The sequence below is a fragment of the Mastigoproctus giganteus genome, chromosome 5, assembly GCF_048544385.1.
Source record: "Mastigoproctus giganteus isolate SK-2022 chromosome 5, ASM4854438v1, whole genome shotgun sequence".
NCBI classification, from domain to species: Eukaryota; Metazoa; Arthropoda; class Arachnida; order Uropygi; family Thelyphonidae; genus Mastigoproctus; species Mastigoproctus giganteus.
Window position 1 is genome coordinate 88714787 of NC_143579.1, and position 23953 is coordinate 88738739.

Here is a 23953-nt window from a genome sequence, read left to right on the forward strand (position 1 = left end):
ATATACTGAGGGACAGAAATCATGGAATACCTACCTATTAAGGGGTAGGTGCACCTTTCGCACGGTAAAGGCAATCACACAGCAAGGCATTGAGTCTCCACTAATTCACAATATCGTTTCACAGGTGTTTCTGTGGCATTCCTGGGTGGGGAATCCAAAGCTCGAACGGACCTTTTCACAGCATTCCAAAGGTGCTCCACAGGTTTCATGTTCAGTGAATGGGGAGGACAAACCATGCTCTAGTCATCATGGCTCTTTGGGGTCATTGGCCTGGTGGAAGAGTCTATTGCCCTGTGGGTGCATGATGACTATGAAGGGAGCAGATGATCTGCAAGGATGGACACATAAGCTGGACCATTCAGAGATGCATACAGCTCTACTATAGATCCCAACGAGTGCCAGTTGAACATGACCCAAACCAGTACTGACCGGTTTGGGGCGTATCTGGCTGAAACTGCATGAAGCTTCATGCGGTTTCCGCCAGATACGCACCCTCCCTTCCACTCGAAATAACTTGAAACCTGATTCATCGAACCAGGAGACCGCATCTCCAATTATCCAAGTTCCAGTGCTGATGTTTTTCTGCCCAGTTGAGAGACAGAGTCCTGTGTTGTGGTGTTAGCAGGGGACTCTGGTGTGCTCCCATAACCTATTGTGGCTAAAGATCACCTGATGGTCTTGGTGGAGACATTTCTGGCACCATCCTTGTTAAAGTCTGTGGTGATTTGTGCCACTGTCGTTCTCCGGTTGGTTGAAACAATCCGAGACAAATGTCAATGGCCAACTTTATCCACCACCTTTCTCACCCACAGCACTGTTCACGATGAGATGTTATTCCGGAAAAGGCGTATTCCCGATACATGCTTGATTCTGTTGAACGGGGATAGTACAATTTCTGTTCCACCTCTGCAGTAGAGTGACCCATGCGTTCGCCACCCACTATCATCCCTCTTTCAAAGTCGATTAACTCATGACGTTTATCCATACTGATATCGAATTACTATCTACGTGAATGCAGTGTACATATACCTGCCAAGTGGTGGGTTCATCAAAGTAATACCAACAACAAACTTTATCAGATCAAACAAAAACCAGAGTTGTTGCTTCTGGATTCAGGCGACCAGAAAAAGTGGTATTGGCAAGAATTGGGCCTACTCATGCTACACACCTGTTGTTATTATTGGGAGAAGATCCACCCCTAGTGCACATCCTGTCAGACACAACTTACAGTTCGCCACTTTCTTGTAGACTGTCCTCTTTACTTATCAGTCTGTTCTAGCACCTTTCGGTCATTCAGCAAATTAAACGAATCCCAGATTTTATCTCATTTTCTTGGTATTCATGCAAACATAGAAGAACTGTTAACACACTTAAATCGTACTGGTCTATACACGAGTATATAATTAAATTGTTAAAAGGTATATGAATATAAGAAATAAACTATGAAATGACACAATTTAGCCTTAGTAGAATTTATGTCATTAAACTTAATAATAATAACAACAACAGTAATGGCAGTATGCTCTCCTCTTGATTTGGTGTGTTGCAGGCCATGTTGGTGGAAGGCATTGGCTTATTGTTCTGCTGGAAGGCTTTCCATTCTTTCCAGATTGTCCCGTGTTCTAGTCTTTGATATATTTATTAAAGGCATCCTGTTACTTGTTGTAGGACTGACTGTGAAGGTGATGGGATTATGATCGCTGCTTGTCCAGGAGATATGTAGCTGCCATTTAGGTATCTAGTTGCAGAGTTTATCATTAGTGAGTGTTGCGTCAATGTAGAGGCTGCCAAGAGAGTTGTCAGGTGGGAGGGAGTCCGGGAATACTGGGAATGTGCACATCATTCGAAAAGATGGCTCCTTCAAGGAATTCCCTTTACGGTCAGTTAAGGGGCTGTTCCATATTTGGGATTTACCATTTGCATCTTCTGCAAAATTCTACTCCAGTTCTGGAGAAATTGGAGTAGAATTTGTATTTTTATTTTTTTCCACAATTCTGGAGACTTGATTCATAACTGTGAGCGATCTTTGGCAGTTTAGTTTCATGACTCTTAGATTATTACTGCTGTACTAGTTGCTTCTGTTGTCATCGTTATCCAGATGCGGTTTTGGATTTAACTGAATCTTGGGCTCTCAGGAACTCTGGGCAATTGGAGTTAAATGAGTGATTGCAATTCCTCTTACACAGCTTACCGCTGGGGCAAAGTGTGTTAGTTGTCTAACGGCACCAAGACTTTACCCCCTTCCCCACTTGCAGCTGTGGCAGCGTTGTTTGAGCAGTCCGAGTATACATGTCCTGTGGTGGCACAGTGTCCGCGGGCGTTGGCTTCCTGTCAACAGGTCTTTGCCAAGTGGGCTGTCCTTTCCTAGCTTTCTTTATACTTTTCTTTAGTGGATCCTGAGTAGTTCTTCCCGGAGTTTATTTTTTGTTAAGTTTTTGTTTATGTTTTCAGCAAATTTTTCCATGTAACATTCAGTTTTGTCATTATATTGAGTTTGGGCGAATTCAGCCCAAGTTCGTGACGATTTTCGTTTGGGCGAGGGTTGAAAATTGTGCACGTTTTTTACCATGAACAAAGAAACACTCCTTCAAGTTCGAAATAAATTTAACTTTAAGGCTGTTTCCAAATTCCTCACACAAAATAAAATATTTGTGAGTACTTTACAGCTAGTAGAATCAGTATCTTTCATTCTCTAAGCAGTTAAACAAGCGAAGTTAAATAAGTGATCACTGTAGAGATCACTGTAGCAATCACACCACACTGAAAAATGCTCAGAAACCAAAAACAGGCTAAGGCTATCACTAAAAATATTCTTACCTGATAGGACTTGCCCTGTATTATCTGCATCTTTAAGATTCCAGAAATCCATTGTAAGCAGCAATAGAAATCTAAATCCAGCGATGTCATCCTATGGTATCCATCCGCCATCTACAATCACATGAAGTTTCATGCAGATGCCAATTCTTTATAACCTTGAGAATTCTGCCTTTATTCATTTTACTAATCCTTCTCAGAACCTTATAAACATCAATCAGATCACCTCTGAGATGCCTGGTTGCCAAGCTCTATAGACCATATATATATATATATATATATATGGTCTATAGATGCAATGCAAAGGTAAAATGAGAATTAGGGTAAGATACCACCAGAAGATTGTGAAGATTATGTCGCAAGCCCTTGCACGCTGATAGAACAGGCGAGCAAGTGTGAACGTTCCGTTATGTGAAATTTCAATTTATCCCTTATCAATTGGAGCAACTGGGTGGGAGGACTTGATTGACAAAATTTTTGAATAAACTAGACGATTTTTATTTGAATGTGTTTTAGAAAATACTCGGAAGAATACTGTAGACCTGATCATTACCCTCAAAACAGGTGACAACATTGGGATCACAGTACAAGAACCATTAGCAGGAAGTAATAGTGCAGCCGTTATTTGGAAAACAAAGAAAGACTATATAAGAGAACAAGGACAATGAGTTTTTCATGTATGTGAATACAAAGAAGAAGAAAATGAATCAGAGTAGACCCCCTTACTCCAGTGAATGGTCTTAGATAACCATGCTGCTGTCCTTGATGAATTGAATAAGTATTTCACATTGATCTTTACATATGAAAGACTCTTCATACTCAACAGAGGCTATGAAATGAGGCTATGCAGTGGGAAATTAGTGAAAAAACTGAAATTACATATGAATTAAATTACATATGTTTGATTTCAAGCCTAAGGGCAAGCGACTTCATGGGTTGATGGCATGTACCTAGTAATCTTGAAGAAGGATGAGAGAGTGGGAGAGATCATCAAATCTTTAAGATTATTTATGATGGTGTCATTTGGGCGTGGAAGGGGAGTTAGTAACTACAGTCAGTTTAACTATTGACTCCATTTGCTGACACTGTCGGAAGCCAGATTTGCATCCCCTTTCTCACATAATCGCAAGGAATCTGTCAGCAGCAGCATGGTCTGATGATTGTTATCAGAAGGGTGCCTGAAACATCACTGTAATGTAGTGTTTCTCAAGTGAGTGTGCCGTGGAAAATGCAAATTAAAAAAATTAATAAATCCAAGTTTTATAATAAAAATTAATTCAAATAAAAAATTTGTTTATTTACACTGCACTGATCCCAGCCCCTTCCAGCAGTCAATCTGATGTCACATTTTGTTTCCTAGTACTAGCTCTCTTCACCTTTAATCCTTTATTCACCTTCTCATTCCTGGAAGTAGATCTGTTCACCTTTATTATTCGGCCACTTGAGGGTCTCTCCCAGGCATCCTGCAGTTGCATAACTGTGAACCCAGGTGTGAACCAATGTAAGCAGATCGAACCCTTCCCCATCTCTTCCATCATGCTGTATAACTGATGACTTTTGAGGTTATGATGAATATCGTGGCGAGATCCAATATTCCTTACATTTCGAAGGTACAGCTCTAAAACGGTTTTCGCAGGCCGGCCGCTAGTTAGTACACTGGACTGAACCTACTGGTAACTCTCTAGGAGGCTTCCGGATCAGCTAGTGTATAATCTTGCTACCTCTACTCTGCTCTGCCAGATAGTGACTGGAGGGAGTCCGAGTAGTGTGTATGCGGGGAGCATTGTCGAGGCTACGTTATGTCAAGGATCTGGGTATATTCTTACCATGTGTACACCATATCCAAAAATTTCATTACATCATACAGCATGTCCCACCCACTTTTTCTTACTATTGAAAACACCATGAATTGTCGAACTAATAGAGAAAGCTTATCTGCGAAAAGATCTAAACCTCCCAAGCACTTCCTAATTCATTTCACAAATATACGTGATCTCAATTCTAATCTTAACGATGTCCATTTCCACTTTCAGTCTGCCAAACCCCATGTACTTTTTCTGACAGAATCTCAGTTATCGGTTGATTCAACTACTGCCCATCTCAGATGCCCAAATTATTTGCTGTATGATTCCTTTCGCCTCAAAGTTGGTACATATGTCCGTTCTGATATTCCCTGTCAGAGACTTGGCAATTTGAAATCTATAGATGTGTAGTTTTATTAAATTCAAGGAAGAACTAGACAAACTGAAGTGGCAAGGGCTCTTTTTTTTTTACTAACACTGTATATTTGTTTTCTTGCGTTATTTTCTACTACTGACACTAATTCTGATATATTCTAGTTTCTGCTGTTACAAAAGGAAAAATAATCACTGCAAATAATAATTACCACATTTATGATTATTTCATGTCTTCTTAATTAAATCAGAATTTTCTATTGCCATTTATCCTCAACTTCAAGAATTTTCTTGAATTACAGTTTACTTATCTCAGCATGATGGTAAGGAGCCATTGGATGTAATGCATTTTTTTATAAGTTGTTTGCCTAAAATTTCCAATTGGTGATCTTCACCATTAAATTGGCTACATGCACTCATTTTACAGTAGATGCAGACCATCTTGTTCTTAAATAACAGTTCAGGATTGTGCTGTGCTTTGATTATATTCCACTTTAATCAGTAATGTTTCCAGAATAAGTGATTCTGCTAAATGTGTCAGCAAGTTAGTTGCCAATAATTAATCTTTGGGTAGTCCTAGTGTTGTGGAGCCCATCTCTCACTCAAATCATAGTGTCATAATTGACTGACAAACAATCATTTTTTCATAAAATTTTATAGGCTGGTATGATGTTTTCCTTAAAGACATTTTGTTTTGTTTACTGAAGGTATCACTGTGTTCAGCAGATGTGTAAATTTCCACTTGAAATGATTTTTATTTTACCGTTTAGTTACGCATTCAAAAACCTTTTTTTGACATCACAAACTGCTATCTTCAACTACTACGTTTACTCTCAGTCTCCCAAGAAACCCCCAGCTCCTGCCTTGGGCTAGGATCAGAGTATTGTTATTTGTTTGTTATTTGGTTTTTAGGAGCATTAGCAACTAAGGCCATATTGCTCCGGGATATGCGGTGGTCATTCCCTGACCTTTCCGCATCCTCCGTATTTGGTGGTGACGGGCTCGAACCCCGGTCTAATCAAGAAGCGTGTGCTACGCACTGCTGCTCCTTCCCACCTGGCTACGGAGGCGCCGGATCAGAGTAGGAAATGCAAAAACCTTGGGAGGTGCAATATGGCCACAGAAACCAATGCGCCAACAACTAACAAAAAAAGAAAAGAAACTCCAGCGGAAATGCACTGAGCAGCCGACCATTAAGTATTCACTTGATAGCATTTCTACCAAACATTGTTACAAAAAATTTAGTTCTCACAATATCAAAATTTGAATGTGAATAGCGAATCATATAATTTTGATTTTTTTGCATATTTGCTTAACTGTATTTCATCATTTAATTCATATGTTTTATAGAATAATGTGTTTAGTAAGTTAATTTTGGCCAGTGTGTGTGTGTGTAATATCATTAAAATATATTTTTCCAAATTTCGTTTAAATGTTTTGAGAATTTAAAATTGCTTTCCATGATTTTCATTTATTAATTTTTCTTTTTAGATCTTAAATTTCTTTCCTGTTATTGCCAATTTGGGTCAGGCTTTGGAACGTAGAATTGATAAGATTCGCCAGGAAGAAAAGGAAAAACGGCCAGATCTTTTTGCTCTAGCACTAGTGTAAGTTAATTTAAAGCAAGCCAATTTTTCCCTCCTGTACATTTTACCATCAGAAATATGTTTATGTAAATACCTAAATTTTTGGACTTAGTATTTTGCATCTGCATTAAAAGCAGATATTTCAATATTGTTGGAATTTTAATTCCAATACTGTATTGAAATACCTGTTATTTAATGTATTGTACTGCACAGAAGTATACTGGATGTTTCGTCATATTCATGAGATTCAGCTTCATGTAGTATCTCCCATAATTAATCTCAAAGAATCATTAGCTACACTCACCATTTGGATTTTAGTTTTTGTATTTGGAACTGGTTTCTGTATATCCAGTTGTAGTCTGATTTTGTAACTGGAAAGAAACTAATGCTTTCTGCTGTTGTATATCCTTATCTTATTGTGCAATTTATCTGGGTTATTCATGTCATATAATTAGTTCATTGTAATATATTGGGAGAAGCTGTTTAAACAACTTCTACAATTTTTAATATTGCAATATTAAAAAATTCTTTCTTTACAAATGGATTAAATTCCTAGAATTTTGCTACATTTGTTATTGGACTGAAAGCAGTACTTTAGACAAACTCCATTTAACATTTTTCTCATAATTTATTTCTTACTTGTTAAATTGAAGTACATTGTTGTGCTTGGTTATCAGTTTGTTGTTGATCTAGGAATTGCTTATCTAGAGGACACTTCAACCCAAAACTGGGTTGAAGTGTCCCATAGTCAGCCAAATAAACTCTTTCTCCATAAAATATAAATGGCAACGCTGTTTAGCTGCCACATAGGGCATGCTGTACCACTATCTGCACACTGGGAACTACCTGTCCTTCCCGCACACCCACCCACCCACTCCACACATACTCATTCACTGGCTATTGTTACTACTCTACGTTCACTGGTAGTGAATGGTTAGTAAAATAGATATGTATGGTCGAAACAACTACCTGACAATAACTCAAGGGCATTTTGCAAAGTATATATAAGTTATTCAAAAGCAGTCAGACAAAATCAGTTATTTTTGTTTATAACAACTAGCCAAGACAGTAATGCCGATAAAAGTTATGGCTGCTGAACTGGCTTAAATATATCATGCTGGACAGCATGAGCATTCCTACAGATCACTCAACTATGAAATGAAATTAAATGCTTTATATTTAATAATGCAATCTCCAAAAAAAAAATCTTGTGACCATATAAATTCTGAAGCAATTGAAACGAAAGTTTTAACAGTTTCTGTAAGCAAACCATAAATATACTGAATTAAAACGTGCTTGAAGGATATGCTAACACTCTTCCTATTTATTCTGTGGCAAGTGATGCTTCAAACCATGGCCATACCAAACTGTTCCCAATTGCAATAAAGTATTGGGCACCGAAACATGGTGTAGAAAACAAGTCCTAGATTTTTATGATGACCCAATGAAACATCAGCTAGGATATCTCAACAAATTCGAAAAAAGAATCCTGGAATATTCATTAAGCATTGTTATTATTTCCTCTAAATTTTTTGCAAATTTTTGCTAATTTTTTTACAGCTCTGTGGACCCGCCACTACTCTGAGCAGAAAATTTTTACACAACCTGATGTCTGCTCGGCACTTTATCAAGTTTTCTGTAATATACATAATAAGAATATTTACAATGAAAATTGAAAGATTTCATATTTTGTATTTTATTTGTTAATTGACTGGCACAATAAAAATCAGCACAACAAAATTATTTCACGTTTCAAGAACTTTTTCTCATCTGTCCTTATTAGAAATCCATTGACTATAAACACTATCTAGATTAATTTCACACCCCAATGAAAGTTAAGTCTTAATCATCCTTAGATCATCCAAATGTTCAACTTCCACTCTGTCTCTAGATTTACATTTGATGGAATTCATGACACTGAATCCACTTTCAAATTGACTGTTCTTCAAATTTTTCGTTTCTGAGCATGTAGTTCAACATATCAGTGAACAACTTAATTGAACTACTCTTGACCTTCTCAGAAATTACATTTCAAATCACAGTATTAATGCGATATTATTTTGACAATGCTTTCATTTATCATAATGGTAGCTGAGTATTTTTTTTTATTAGTTGTTTAACATTCTCTTCTCCAAATTTAAAATTGGTTGCATTTGTGCCATAGCAATTGGGTCAAAAGCTTTCCATTCTCTAAACTCATCATCAGGAAATCTATTGTCCAAGTGATTACACACACATTCTATTATTCTATTCTATTATTCTATTATTCTATTCGTTTAATGAATAGAATAATAGGAGTAGTATCGATTTCAGAAATTATAAATCAAAGCAAATCTTTTACTTTGTCACTCCAATAAACAGTATGGCCAAGATACTATGACCTTATTTTGTTAATTTTTGCTTTTGCATATCCTGTGCTTCAATTGTATTCAAACAACTTTTTTTGAAGGAACTTACAGAGATAGATGCCAGATCGTCTAAAACATCATTAAGAACAGTTAATGCTAATCAATATTGTGGATTGGTCAAAATCTTCAGGCAGTAGTTACTGGCTGGATCGTTACATTCATTACCGTGATCTTTACAACACTGGATTAAAACTTCATTTAGTGTTGAAATGACAAAACCACATTCTATGACATTGGCTAATTCTTCTAGCTTTCCTTTTTTTAATAGATGACCTACTGAACATTGTATATACTGTTTGTAACAGTGTTCCTATATCCCGCATGGTCAACACTTTTTCCATGTGTCATATAATTCCATGTCTTCTCTGTAGACAACGCAATTTTGTTTAGACAGATGCTTTATTTCTTGTTGAAGTATTGCTGCCAGACCATTATTCTTTCCAAGCATAACATGTCTGATGTAAACATCACTATCTTTTGAAGATCAAGATTGTTCTTGATATAAAATGTTCTTTTTGCTTCAACAATAGTTATACTATCATATGCAGTTAGCATTAGTAGAGACATACGATGCAAGAAAGCAAGCTTATGCAGCATCAGAAAACAAAAAAAAACCTCCCATTTCACCCCTCTATTCATTCTAAATGCCTATCCAGCTCAGCTTTAAATTTATTTTGGCTATCAACTTCCACAACAAAAGATGGAAGTCTGTTCCACCACTCAACCACCACCTGGCTAAAGGCAAACTTCCGCACATTCATTCTACAACTGTCTTTCCTCAGTTTGAATCTATGCCGCCTCAGGTTCTTAACCTGAGCAAGAGGAACAATCCCATCAGCATTCAGCTTGCTCAACCCAACCTCGCAGGTGCCTACTCTACAAGCACTGCAATTTGCAGAACTTAAGCCTTTCTTGGTAAGAGCTCTCCTTTGTTCCCCTCACCAATCTTGTTGCCCTTCTTTGTACTTGTTCTAGCAACTCTACATCTTCCTAAAGTGAGGTCTGGAGGCCTCACTTTAGGAAAGTACAATGGGATAATCACCTCCCTTTCGCTGCTAGCAAAATTCCTTTATAGCATTCACAAGACTTCATGGCCCGCCCTGGCCGCCTGTCTGCACTGCTCAGTAAACTTGATATTTGCTGGGCAGTTTTTGACAAGAAGGATACAGAGGAGAGGAAGACCGATTACTGCAACATTGCCTGAAAATGTTCATGCCGCTCGCACTGTTATAATATATTGCAGATAAATTTCTGCTAAACATAGCTGAGGATCTTGGCACATCCAGGGATCAAGTTGGAATTGTTATTCATAATTTTGGATATGCGTAAGTGACAAGGTATCGATTATTTTTTGTTGTGAATTGTGACCTTGATTGAAACTTGATTTCATTGTAATCCAGGCACCAAAGGACAGTCAAAAGGAGGAAGCAGAGTGGCTCCCAGCATCCAAAGAAGTTTTCCACCCAGAAGTATGCTGGGAAGATCGTGGTCTCTTTCTTTTGAGACAACGATGGAATTGTATTTATTTACTACTTGGAAAAGGGTAAACATAACAATCATTATTCATCACTGTTGGACAAACTGAAGGAGAAATTGAAGGCCAAATGCAGGGGAAAGCCCACATGAGAACGCTGTTTTTGCAAGACAAATCTCTGGCTCACATATCAGAATTTGCAGACTACTGCCTCTTCCCAAATCTCAAAAAAAAACATTTAAAGAATATCAAATTTACACTAAATGATGGAATATGAGCCAGGAAACCTTCATTCGGTCAGGAGAAGTGTCTTTAAATTCCCCCCCCCCCCCCATTAATGATTGTTAGATCACATGAGAGAGCTTTATAAATATTTTAAGCTAGAAACAAACACAATTCTGAGCATTATAGCACCACAAGTAGGCAGTTTCCCAAGCCTAGCATTACTAGTTAAAAATAGAAAAGGCTGTGGTGAGGCTGCACTTTCTTGGTGTTTGCTTCTCTATAACTTCAGGAAAATTATAAATTAAAATTCAAAAACGTTTCAAGTAAAAATTTGTCTAAATTTAAGGAGGTACAAAAAAGTCACAGATTTTTATCTTCAACTAACGGTTGATGTGGGCTCATTATTTTCAAGGTACACCTCACATATGTAGCATGTGAGATGTACCTTGAATCCTGTGGTTTGGAGACATGTCAGTGTATTGCAGATACATTAAAGCAATTCAAAAAGAGGGAATACTAGAATATCAGGTGGATAATTCAATATTCTTATAATATTCTAGATCTGATCATTACTCACAAACTGCATGACACAGGACCCATTGGTAGCAAGTGGTAGCACAGTATTCAGTTGGAAGATGAAAAAAGATGTTACAGTTGTTAAAGATAAAGGCACAGGTTTTAATTTCAAGAAATGGGTCTGTGAGAGTTTAAGATGTTATGTAGCAATCTACCCCCCTGGGAAAATTGCAGAGGGAGAGTGAATACACCCAATGAATTTATCCTCCCTCTGATGTAAGGCGTACCACAGAAGCTGTGAACACATGTATATCATTAATAAAAATATAGCAGGAGGGAAGATGTCAAATTGGACGAATACAGAACTGGGTAGTCCAATAGAGCAGAAAAAGATGACAGGGGAAAGTAGTAGTAGTGGCATGTGATGCAAGAAAGCAAGTGTATGAGCTTATGCAGCATCAGCTAAAAAAATAACACCATTCCTTCCAAATGCCTGTCCAGTTCCTCCTTAAATTTATTCAACCTATCAACTTCCACAATGACAGATGGAAGTTTGTTCCAGCAATTAACCACCCGCTGGCTAAAGGCAAATTTCCGCACATCTATTCTACATCTGTCTTTTCTTAATTTGAATTTATGCCCCCTTAGGTTCGTAATCTGACCAAGTGGAAGGATCCCATCAGAATTCAGCGTGCTCAACCCATTCAAGGCCTTATATACCTCAATCAGATCACTGCGCAGGTGCCTAGTCTCCAGCCACTGCAATTTGCAGAACTTAAGCCTCTCTCTCTCGGTAAGAGGATCCCTTCATTCCCCTCACCAATCTTGTTGCCCTTCTCTGTACATGCTCAAGTAAATCTACATCCTTCCTAAAATGAGGCCTCCAGACCTGTACGCAGTACTCAAGGTGTGGCCTGACCATTGCCTTATACAGAGGGATAATCACCTCCTTTTCCCTGCTAGCAAAATTCCTATATATCATTGACAAAACCCCATGACCTGCCCTGGCAGCCTGTCTGCATTGCTCAGAGAACTTCATATCTGACTGCACAATCACTCCCAGGTCTTTTTCATTTTCTACCACCTTAAGTGTAGTACCACACAGTTGGTACGTTTCTCTGGGGTTACTTCTACCCATATGCAGTACTTTGCATTTGTCAAGGTTAAACTTCAGTTGCCACTTCTTAGCCCATCTGCCCAAATTATCTAGATCCTGTTGCAGTAGCACACTGCCATTACTGTCATTAACAACCCTGCCAACCTTTGTATCATCTGCAAACTTCGACACTAAGCCTGATATACCTTCATCAATATCATTGATAAATATGCAAAACAACAGAGGACCCAACACCGAATCCTCTGGAACTCCACTAATAACATTAGTTCACGAAGAGCAGCACCCATTGATTACCACCCTCTGTCTTCTCCCACTCAACCATCCTTTTATCCATTGTAGCAGCTTACCCTTAATACCATTCTGCTCCAATTTGTACAATAGTCTTCCATGTGCAACAGTGTCAAAAGCTTTCCTGAAATCCAAATATATGATATCAAAATTATATTTTGCATCCAGTTCCTTTGTAACCACATCATAATATCCTATCAGATTTGTCAGACAAGAATTTCCCTTAACAAACCCATGCTGTGTCTGAATTATTGCTGCAGTCTTGTCTAGATGATCCTGCAATGCATCTTTAACCAGTGACTCCATTATTTTACCCGGAACAGAAGTTAAACTAACTCGTCTCGAATTTCTAGTGTCACCCTACAATCCCCCCCCCTTGTGAATTGGGGATACATTTGCACATCTCCAGTCCGTGGGGACCTCCCCTGAGTCCAAGGATGCTCTCATAATTATGGCTATGAGTTTGCTTAGTTGCCTTGCTGCCTCCTTTAATATAACTGGATAGATCCCATCCACTGCAGGTGCCTTTCTTATGTTTAACTTCAACAATTTCTCCTCCACTTTGTTCTCAGTTATTACAAAATCATTAAGCACCCTGTTACAATTTGATAACCTTGTGGCATTTTCAAACCTTAACTCCTCATGTGTGAATGTAGATGCAAAATACTCATTCAATTTGTTTGCTCTCTGAGCAGGATCATCAACAGTGGAACCATCAATATCAAGTGGACCAATCAGATTCATGCCCTTTCTTTTAGAGTTTATATGAGTAAAGAAATCCTTGCTGTTTTTCTTAGCATCTTTTGCCAAAGATTTCTCGTAATCTGCCTTCGCCTGCCTAACCTCCTTTGTGACCTGATTACAGACTAGCTTATATCTGCCATAGGCTTCTGAGTCGCTTGATAATTTATATGCATCCCATGCATTTTTCTTCTCTGTCCCGAGTCTCATTAGTTCGATAATGAGATAACCATTTGATAACCATTTAGCCTAAATCTTGAACAATATTTCTTAATAGGTATGAAACTTTTAGTAGCATCCACCATTAATTCCTTGAATGCTTCCCACTTAGAATTAAGTGTTTGTAACATCGTCAGTTGATCCCACTGTACAGAATTTAAAAATTGTCTGAGACTACTATACTCACCTTTATGGAAGTAAAAACCCTTTCCTTTACCCCTGATGGTAAATATATCTTTAAGTAAATCCCACATTAGTACACTGTGATCACTGCCACCTAGTGGTTTCTTTATCTGCAAATTCTTAATACATGAATGATCACTGCTGATAACCAAATCAAGAGTATTACCCTCTCTGGTTGCCTCTTGAACATGCTACTGCAGAAAACAATCATCCAATAAATCCATAAAAGTCTTACTAGTGTGTGTGACCAACCCACAGATTCCAGTCAATATCTGGGACGTTAAAATCTCCCATTATAAGTTAAAGTTATAGAGTGATGAAAAGTAGGAATACCTCGCATAACGTGGTTAATTTGTGCCAAAAAAATACCATGCTATGAAAAACTGTGCTGATCGAGGTATTATTAGTATGTATTTTAATGTAATGCGTTCTGACAATTTGATTATATGGGTCGAGTTGCAAAAATATATAGGTGTTTGTTTACTATAAATTGATGCACGCAAAGTTCTTGCAAAAAAAGAAACTAAAATGATAAAAATGAAAAATACTAGTAAGTACGATAGAAATGATTTTTATTTTGAAAAATAACTGATCAGCTTAGTTTGCAGTTTTTTCTTCTTTTTATCTGCATATATCTCTTTATCACATCGAATGTCATTTTGCAACACCTGCCTTACTTTCATACCTCGTTCGATGTTTGGATCTAGAAGAACACTCAGTGCCATTATATGTCTTCTTTCCACTGATATTTGCGTATAAAGGTGTAACGTTTTTTAAAAAATAATCTTTAATAAAAAAAATACACAGCGAAAAATATTTGTACAGCTTACGCACAATCAACGACCTCACCGCTCGGAATCTAGAGTGTTTACTACTGTATGAATGCTAGCAGAGTCCGTATCATATGGGAGTTTCGACAACAGTCAGAATGGCCTTGAATCCATAACACATTGGCCTACACACCGGCATTATAATACATACATACATATCAAATGTATTGGTACATAACGCAATTAATTTTTTATTTTTTTTTCAATTTGTAAATCGTGCTATAGCGAAACCCATGCTGTTCGAAACTGCACTATGCAAGGTATTCCTGTACTGCAGTCTGCTACAGTTACAAGTTAATCTGTAATAGTAATACTAAAAAAGATTAAGCCAGCAAAGACTGAGTATAAGAAAGCACTGGCTAAAAGAGCAAAGAATGGAGAGGACATTTTTATCTTTGTGAATACAAAGAAGTGGGTCTTCATATTGATCTTTATCGAAGAAAGTTGTGGAGAAACTGTGTGAATGAGGCTGAGATATATAAAATTAATGATTTTAAAGTTAGTAATGAATGCAACTCTGCCAGTGTGATCAGTACATAATGGTGGTTCTGTTTTAAGAGCCCACTTGATAGCTACAGACCAGTCAATCTGACTTTAGTGATTGGGAAAATCCTAGAGACAAAGGTTAAGATTAGAATACAGGAATATTTTGTATTAATAGTGCCAAATGATGCCAGAAAGCAAGCTTATACAGCTTCAGCCAAAAAAAAAAAAAAAAAAAGTCAACTTCCCATCCTGTCACTTGTCCATCCTCCTGGACAAGTAATTAAATTGAAGGAAATAGATTTACTTGAATTTAATTAAAATCTCTATAACACTAGATGAAAGATTGTTTCAACAATAAACTACCTACTGGCTGAAGACATGTCCACACATCAATCCTAACCATCCATCCATCCTCAGCTTGAATTTATACTCCTTAGCCTGAGCAAGGAGAATTTCATCAGCATTCTGCCTACTCTCTTATAGTGGATGTTTATGTTTTGTTGTTGTTGTTGTTGTTGTACTAGTTCATTATCTAATTCATAGCATCCTTTGTGGAGCTTCCTAGTTTAAAACCAAACTGCTTTTCAGATTATAAGTTTACACTCAGATAAGTCACCAGATAGAGTAGAATCATCGTTTCCATCACCTTGCCCAAGACAAGCAAAAAAATGATGCATTTGTAAGATTTAGGATCCACAGGTGGTTTTGCCTACTTCCAAGTAATGGGGAAAATTCCCTGCTGTAAGCAATTGTTGTATAGCTGTAACAGGTGATCTGAGAAGTTTTTGGCAGTTCCTCTATAATTTCTATTTCACTGAGGTCACTTCCTGGGCATTCATTATTCTTTATTCCATTTAAAGCAGCAGCAGTTAGTTCCTCCGAAGTGAAAAAATGGTTCAGTGTCCATATTTTGGTAGTCATTGTTTTCAGCACAGATATCTGTTTGTACTGCATTTTTGGGATTTGTTGTCACTTGGAAACAATGCATCAAATATGTTGCTGACCGTTTCCTCCTTTTTGGCAGCTTTTGGTAACAATACAGTATACCACACCTGATGCGCCAGCATTGACACTTGTACCAACAAGTGATTCCAAGATGTTCTTTTTCTGCCTAATAAGGCTTGTGTATGCATTTTAGAGATTTTTGTATGTCTCTTCAGGCATTGTCTTCAGCTGCTTAGACAATTTGATCTGGATCTCCGAGAGTGCTTTTTTTTTTTATTTATTTATTTATTATTTTTTTTTTTTGTTGTTGATCCTTGCTGGAGATTTTCTAGCTCTGGGAACTGCATTTGGTCTTGGGTTTTTTTTCACTTCTTGCAGGTATCAGCAGCAGCTCTGGTTATGTTGTATGTCGATTTTTTAACATGCTTATTAGGACAGAGATGTTTGTTTGCATTTGATAGTACTCCTGGCAGTGTATAACCAAGAATTTCTTTATATTTATTCCATTCCGGTTTTTTAATATTATAGTGAGTAATATATCGCCCATACAACTACCTCTGTTGGTACATTCCTTATTGTTGCATATTCCAAATATTTGACAATCATTACCAAGTTGGCTTGCAACTTTCCAGCTAGAACAACATGGACCTCATTTCAAACAGTCCTGCAGGCTCGGGTCCCTGTCAGAAGGGCAAGCCTCTGAGCTACAAATAACTGCTGACTAATAAACCCACCCTGGGTTTATTTACCCACAGACTCCTGCAGGGCACTTAACTATCGGCTCAAATATACATTTATAAAGTAGTTTGATGACCTCCTCCTCACCCCACACTCACATTTAACAATCCTTCGGATTTTAGAATAAATACTCTTATTTTCTCACATATATATTTTACGGGGAGTAGAAAAGTCATTCCCTCATCCGCCATAGGCTCCCAAATATCTTACCACCTGGGTATATTTCAGGGATCGAATGGGCTTACTTACTACAGGACTCCTTTGTACACCAAGTTTACCCTTCAAGAGCATTATCCTAGATTTGTTCAGAGATAACTGCAATTTATTCCTCTGTATCCAATTATACATTTTATCAAACACCACATTAGCTTTAGCTTCAATTTCATTTATCTTGAATCGCCTTTAACAACTATGGCCAAGTCGTCAGCATAGTCAAATGGTTCTGAGCAAGTTCCTATTTCTCTAAGAAACTGCATTGTCCAGTTCCACATTTGCTGTCCCATAATGGAACCTTGTGGAGAGCTTCTATAGATCTCTTTCTGTACCTCCTCATATTGAGTTCTCACCACTGCCTTGTGCTGACTTAAATAGCTCCTGATACCTGTACAACCTTGTAGATACTACTGCAATTCTAAGATCCTGTCAAATGCCCCTTTGAGGTCTAAGAAAATTCCCAAGATATACTTCTCTGATGTATATTTTGCCTATTCAGCTACTGCTCTATCAGCCTCTTCAACCCACCTGCCCTTCTTTAACCCATACTGCCAGTTTGCCTCCAGCCCTTGTTCTTGATATCTGGTCTGCACCCTTATTATAACTATTTTCTCATGACGTGGAGTAGAGAAATCAGCCAATATGAGTTGGGCCTTAACCCGTCAAACCCATGGTTGTTCTTTCTTATCAGTTTTATTAGGGCACACTTCCATTGCTTTGGGAAGATTCCTTCCTCCATGTATTCATTAAATATATGAAGTTCCATTTCTGTTCATTTCTTCAGGAAGTGCTTAAACACGTCAACCTTGATTTGATCTATACCCGGGGCTTTCTTATTCTTTGTCAACTCAACAGCCTGAATCAACTCCATCTGAAACGGCTGTTCCACATCTCCTCCCTGGTATCCTAAATTCTCTCTCCTAGCCTCCTTTTGCCAATCTCTTTCCTGTCTGGAATGAGAGGGAATAATTCACTCATCATACCCTCCATTAACTCTTGTAACCCCATAACAGGACCAGCATTAGGTAAAGAATCTGTTTGGTAAACATTATCAATCTTTAAATTCTCAGGGACAATCTTATATCAGAGGTCCCATACATCCTTATTCAAATCATCACTCACAGAAGCCTTCCACAAATTATATTTATGAGTTCTTATCAACCTAGCATATTCCTTTCTTACCTCCACATATCGATTTCTAGCCGCACCCTCTGCCACTCCAGACCTCCTTGTCCTCTGCAAGCCATGCCTGAGCTCCGTCACTACTTTTCCTTTATCAGTTTATTCCCTAGTCTACCAGGGGATCATGTGCAGGCATCTTATCTCTTTCTTAATCACTCCAGATGAGAGGCTTCTTGCATTATCTTGGTTAAGATCTCAACCTTCTCCTCTGCCCTGCCACCATCCCATTCAACCATTCTTTGTCTTGTCAACTTCCTCTTAACCATTGCCTCAAACTTTTTCCAATTCACTGTTCGAGTACCGTTCCATCTCAAATTGGGTATTAGTAATTTCCACATCCATCACTTGTTAAGTTATACAGCAATGATCGCTAGTGGTCCAGTTTTCCTATACTCCCCAATTTCTTATCTTAGAGACAATAGCCTTAGATGATAGTGCCACGTCGATATGAGATTTTCCTTGCTCAGTTGAAAATGCTGCTGTGTGCTTAGGATAATTAATTACCATCAACCTACTTGCCTATATTGTCTCTTTTACATTTACTTCCTTTGAGTCAGTCTCATCAGTCCCCATTGTGACCGAATTGGCGTTGGTGTCCACAGCTATAACAACTTATTCGACCAGAGAGCTGCACATACTCGATCTGTATAATTCAGGAACAGTTCAATTTCCTGATTAAACTGGCAATAGATAGATATCATGAAAATCCTTCCACCTGGACTAATCACAGAACACATTGCATGTGTCATACAGAATTCATTTACCTTTCTGACAACAAAATTATAATTCCTAACCACGGTATTAGCCAGGGCTTTGGGTCCAGTTTCAAGCACCCCCATATCTAAGAGGATATTCTATAACCATGTCCTTTCCAACGTAACGCTGCACCAGGAGGAAGTCTGTAATCATGCTCTTCCACAGACTTGGTTATTTGCAGGGCAGCATCATATGCTCACTGAAATTAACCTGCATTATATTCATCTTATTCCAAACATAAATTTGTGTTCCCATATTCAATCTTATTTTAACAAATTCTAAATTCCTGATATATTCCGGAATTTTTTTTTATCTCTCACTCAATAATCAGCTTGAACACCAAATGCTCTGCAGTTCCCGCATACAGGATCTTCCTGCCTTTTCTCACAGTCTTTTTAACTGTGCCCACACATTAATTCATTCTTACGAACATTGGCCACATGGCTATGGGCCAGCCATTTAAAACATCTCATCATAGTAAATATGTCCTGTACTCTATACAAGCTCCACAATATGTATATCTGCTCTCTCAGAACAAGAACTTTATGCATTTCACTAGTTACATTAGAATTAGCATTAGTAGAGGCATATGATGCACAAAAGCAAGCTTATACAGCATCAGCCGAAAAAAAAGCCTTTCCCATTTCACTGATCCATTCATTCTAGATGTTTGTTTCAGCAATCAACCACCCGCTGGCTAAAGGTAAATTTCTGCACATCTGTTCTACAACTGTCTTTCCTTGATTTGAATTTATTTCCCCTCAGGTGATTAATCTGGGCAAGAGGAAGAATCCCATCAGCATTGAGCCTGCTCAAACCATTCAAGGCTCTATACACCTCAGTCAGATAACCTCACAGGTGCCTAGTCTCCAGAAGCCACAATTTGCAGAACTTAAGCCTTTCCTCATAAGAGCAACCCTTTGTTCCCCTCACCAATCTCGTTGCCCTTCTCTGTACTCGTTCCAGCAGCTCTACATCCTTCCTAAAATGAGGCCTTGAGACCTGTATACAGTACTGACCATTCCTTTATACAAGGAGATAATCACCTCCTTATCCTTGCTAGAAAATTTCCTATATATCATTGAAAAGACACCATGAGTTACTCTTGCTGGCTGTCTGCGCTGCTCAGGAAACTTCATATCTGACTGCATAGTTAACTCCAAATCTTTTTCATTCTTCACTATGCTGAGTGTAGTTCCACACAATTGATGTGTTATTCTGAGGTTACTGCTATCCACATGTAGCACTTTATATTTGTTAGTGTTAAACTTCAGTTGCCATCTGCTCAATTTCTGTAGATCCTGATGCAGTGGTGTACTGTCATTAGTGCCATTAACAACTCTGCCAACTTTCGTATCGTCTGTAAATTTGGACATTAAGCTTGATATACCTCAATCAATATCATTAATAAATACAGAAAGCAAGACTGAACCCTGAGGGGCTCCATTAATAACATTAGTCCACAAAAAGCAGTATCCTCTACACCCCAGTTTTTAACTCAGTCCTGCTGCCTGGTTTGCCCAGTGCACCACTATTTCCTCCTTCACATCAGACTTGGAAAGACCAAAATCCTTCAAATTTCTCTGATATGTCTGTTCCAAAAATGTTTCTCTATCCATACCTGGATCCACCCCATATACAGTCATTCTTTGACCTGATTACCTAGGGACTTCCACTCTCAAACCGATTTCTAGGATCTTATCACATTTCTGTACCACTTCCAGGTCCTTTGCTGTTTCCATTTCCGACACCACTCCTTTTTCTCTAATTATCTGCATGCTTCTTATTTTCACATTCTTTAACACTGGTGTAACTTTTTCTGTTAACACTTGTTGCAGACCACTGCTCATTTCAATATCATCACTATTGATTTTATCATTATAGCATGAAACTCTTTTTGTTGAGTTTTTTTACCCATTCTTCTTAATTCTCACTGTTTCTGTACATGTTCTGGGTGGTAAGACATCTAGGTCACTTCGTCCACACACCAGCCTTTAGGACTTGGTTCTCCACATATAGCTGAATATCTCTTGATTCATGCGTGTTCCACATTTCCAATATTACGCTCATGGCTGCCCAGGTCACTTTATTGGCATCATCAAACATAAAACTTCGTAATTGACTTTTTACTTTTCTTTTCTCCTCGAATCTAGTAACTGGAGGCAACTCATTCTTCTCCATCTGTACCTATTCTTTATCACCCTTTTTAGCTTTAAGGTTTTTCATATTTCTCCACCTGCAGAGACAGCGAGTGAGAGAGAGAGATCCTTTAATGTCTGAAGAGAGACCTCCGGGGAATCAGTAGACAGAACTGACCTCCTCCTCCTCCTGGTGTGCCACATACCCATTATTTTGGTGTCTTGCCCGACTACCTTATATGTATATGCACTCACACAGCTGCAATGAAATTTGGGTTGCTCTGCCTTGAATTGCAGAGCTCAACTGTTACTTTTAAGCTTAACAAAATCAAAAACTGAAATCCAATTAAAAATTGCTAACTCTTAACACAATTAACACTCAGCACAAACAAGAAAATCAAAGGTCAAAACAGAGCCCTTTGAGAAGAGAGAAAAGTCCTTGGCAAAAGTCCCTTATTATCTAAGGCATGGAAACAAAACTCCTCTGTCCTTCAACGCACTTTTCCTCTGCTTTGCCACCCATAGAATCCCTTGCTGGCTCCCACTCCAGACTGCACAGAGGTGAGAGCAGTCAACAGATAACTATCAAATCAAATGACACAACATAACTCAAAATAGCAAACAAACTCAAGCAACTATCTAGAGTGCACTTCTAGCAAAATAGATGCTGACCCAGGTAGCAACAATCCAATGTCCCTAAGCACTTGAAAAGTAATACTCTTCAACAGTACCAGCGATAGCTGCTCTTTCTCCAGTGATTGCTACTCTGTTGCATAGTCCAAGTTTGAATTCAACAAAGAAAATTCAAGACACATCCATAGATCCAGAAAACTCATCCAAACAGGAGGATCTGATTCTGGAAATATATGAGGAAGAAAATATGGGCACCGCTTGGCCTGCACCCCCCCACCCCTCAAAAAAAACAACTGAAATCTTACTGCTATAAACCAGCCGCACACGAAAAAGAGCAGTCAAATACAGTTTCTACTACAAAATTCAATTAATGGCTTTTGTTTCACTGTGGAATTGCAACATTAACAATATTCAAGATTTACAAGATAGTTAAGCACTACTGTCCAGTTAGTTTCTATCTACAGGAAATATACTGTGATCTCTTCAAAAGATAGGATAGTTCTTTCCATCTTCCATAAAGAACTGTTCTATCTGTTGAAGAGATCACAGTACATTGGACACTGCCTATAGTGGTGTGGCCATTTTGGTCAATTCACAGATCCTGACCAAGGAAAACACTTCAGAGTCGAAGCTGTTCTGTGCACCTGATTACTCAGATTGCATTAACACTAGCTTTATTTCATCTCTCACGAAATCATAGCTACTCTTACAAAGATCTTAAAGAACTTTTAATGCAGGGGGGGAGGGTTGAAACAAACACTAAATTACACTTTTTCAATATAGTCACCAGACAAAATCACACATTTTTGTCAACTCTCAGTTTGTAGAAGTCATATGACTGTCATTCAAATCATGACTCGGTGAATCAAATAGTTTTGGCAGTAGAAAGCACCTCATCAGCAGCAGCAGCAAAATGTGTCCTTGACTTCAGGGCAGGAAAGAGGAAGAAATCCGAGAGTTGCGAGTTAGGGGAAATAGGCAGGATATGGCAATATTTGAAACCCAATATTTCTTACCAAGAAAGGCTTCAGTTCTGCAAACTGCATCATATGGAGACTAAGCACCTGCAGGGTGACCTCACTGAGGTTTTTCAGACTTTGAATGGATTGAGCAAGCTCAATGCTGATGAGATTTTTTTCTCTTGCTCAGACCACATGCATGATGGGTCATATATTCAAATTGAGGAAGGATGGTTGCAGACTAGAATAGTGTGTAAGTTTGCTTTAGCCAGCAGGTGGTAGATTGCCATAGATTGCATGGAACAAACTTCTATGTGTGGTTGTGGAAGTGGATATTGTGCATAAATTCAAGGACGAACTAGACAAACTATTGAAGAGTATCGATATGTGAAATAGAAAGGTTTTCCTTTTTTTTTTTCTGATGCTGTATAAACTTGCTTTCTTACATCATTTGACACTGCTAATACCAACTCCATGCAAGTAATATTGAGAACTACGGTGATTTCTTACCTTTATATACTGATGGCTCTTAATCACATTCAACCTTTGGAGCAGTGGCTGTGTTTCCCTCAGCTATGGTATTGGCTTCCCTTCCACCTAATTATAGCATGTTTCAGCTGCACTACATGCTAATAAAATCAGCTTTAGGAAATCTGAATCTTGGTCCTCCTTCAAAATATTTGGTATACATAGACTGTCTCAGCTCAATTAAGACAACAAAAAAAAAAAAACTATACGGGTCACTCTGTTTTAAAATTTGCCTCCAAATCAGGAGCCTGCTGTTGCCAATTGAAGAATGCTGTCAATTAGTGACCTTTTGTTGGATCCCTGCATCTTTCCAAGTAAAAGGAAGTGAAATGGCTTGATAAAACTCTTAAAAATACATCAAATTTAGATATAACCTCTATCCCTATTTCAACCTCTAACTACAAGCTCATCATACTAGTAGCATGCATCACACAGTGGAAAGAGCTATGGCACATTCAAACCAATAATAAACTTTATCAGTTGAAACAGGACTCAAAATTTTGAACTCAGCTTCAGACAGTGCAATGAGAAGTGGTATTTGAATGCAAAGAAAGGACATACTTATCTCACTCAACTTCATCTACTCCCAGGCAGTGATCATCTTCCTCAGTGGCCACACTGTTCACCATATCTAACAGTCAGATGTATTCTGATTGGCTTCCCCTACTATCATCAGGACAGAATTTCGTCCTTTGTTATCTGGCTAATCTTCAAGAACTGTTATAGGCATTGAGGTAAACAACAAATTGTTTTTTGAAACAAATCAGAGTATATGTCACTAGTTCTGAATGGGTTTCTGT

At 38.2% G+C, this 23953-nt stretch overlaps 1 protein-coding gene across 4 annotated transcripts in view; it reads left to right on the forward strand.

Annotated features, from left to right (window-relative positions):
* The window catches only part of tho2 (THO complex subunit 2-like protein), a 1047711-nt gene that overhangs the window by 570803 nt on the left and 452955 nt on the right, over nt 1-23953 (forward strand). For all 4 annotated transcript variants that reach the window (XM_090374101.1, XM_090374103.1, XM_090374104.1 and 1 more), the window contains one exon: nt 6480-6595. In XM_090374101.1, coding sequence (XP_090230227.1) covers nt 6480-6595 — 116 coding nt within the window. The remainder of the gene's footprint in view (nt 1-6479; nt 6596-23953) is intronic.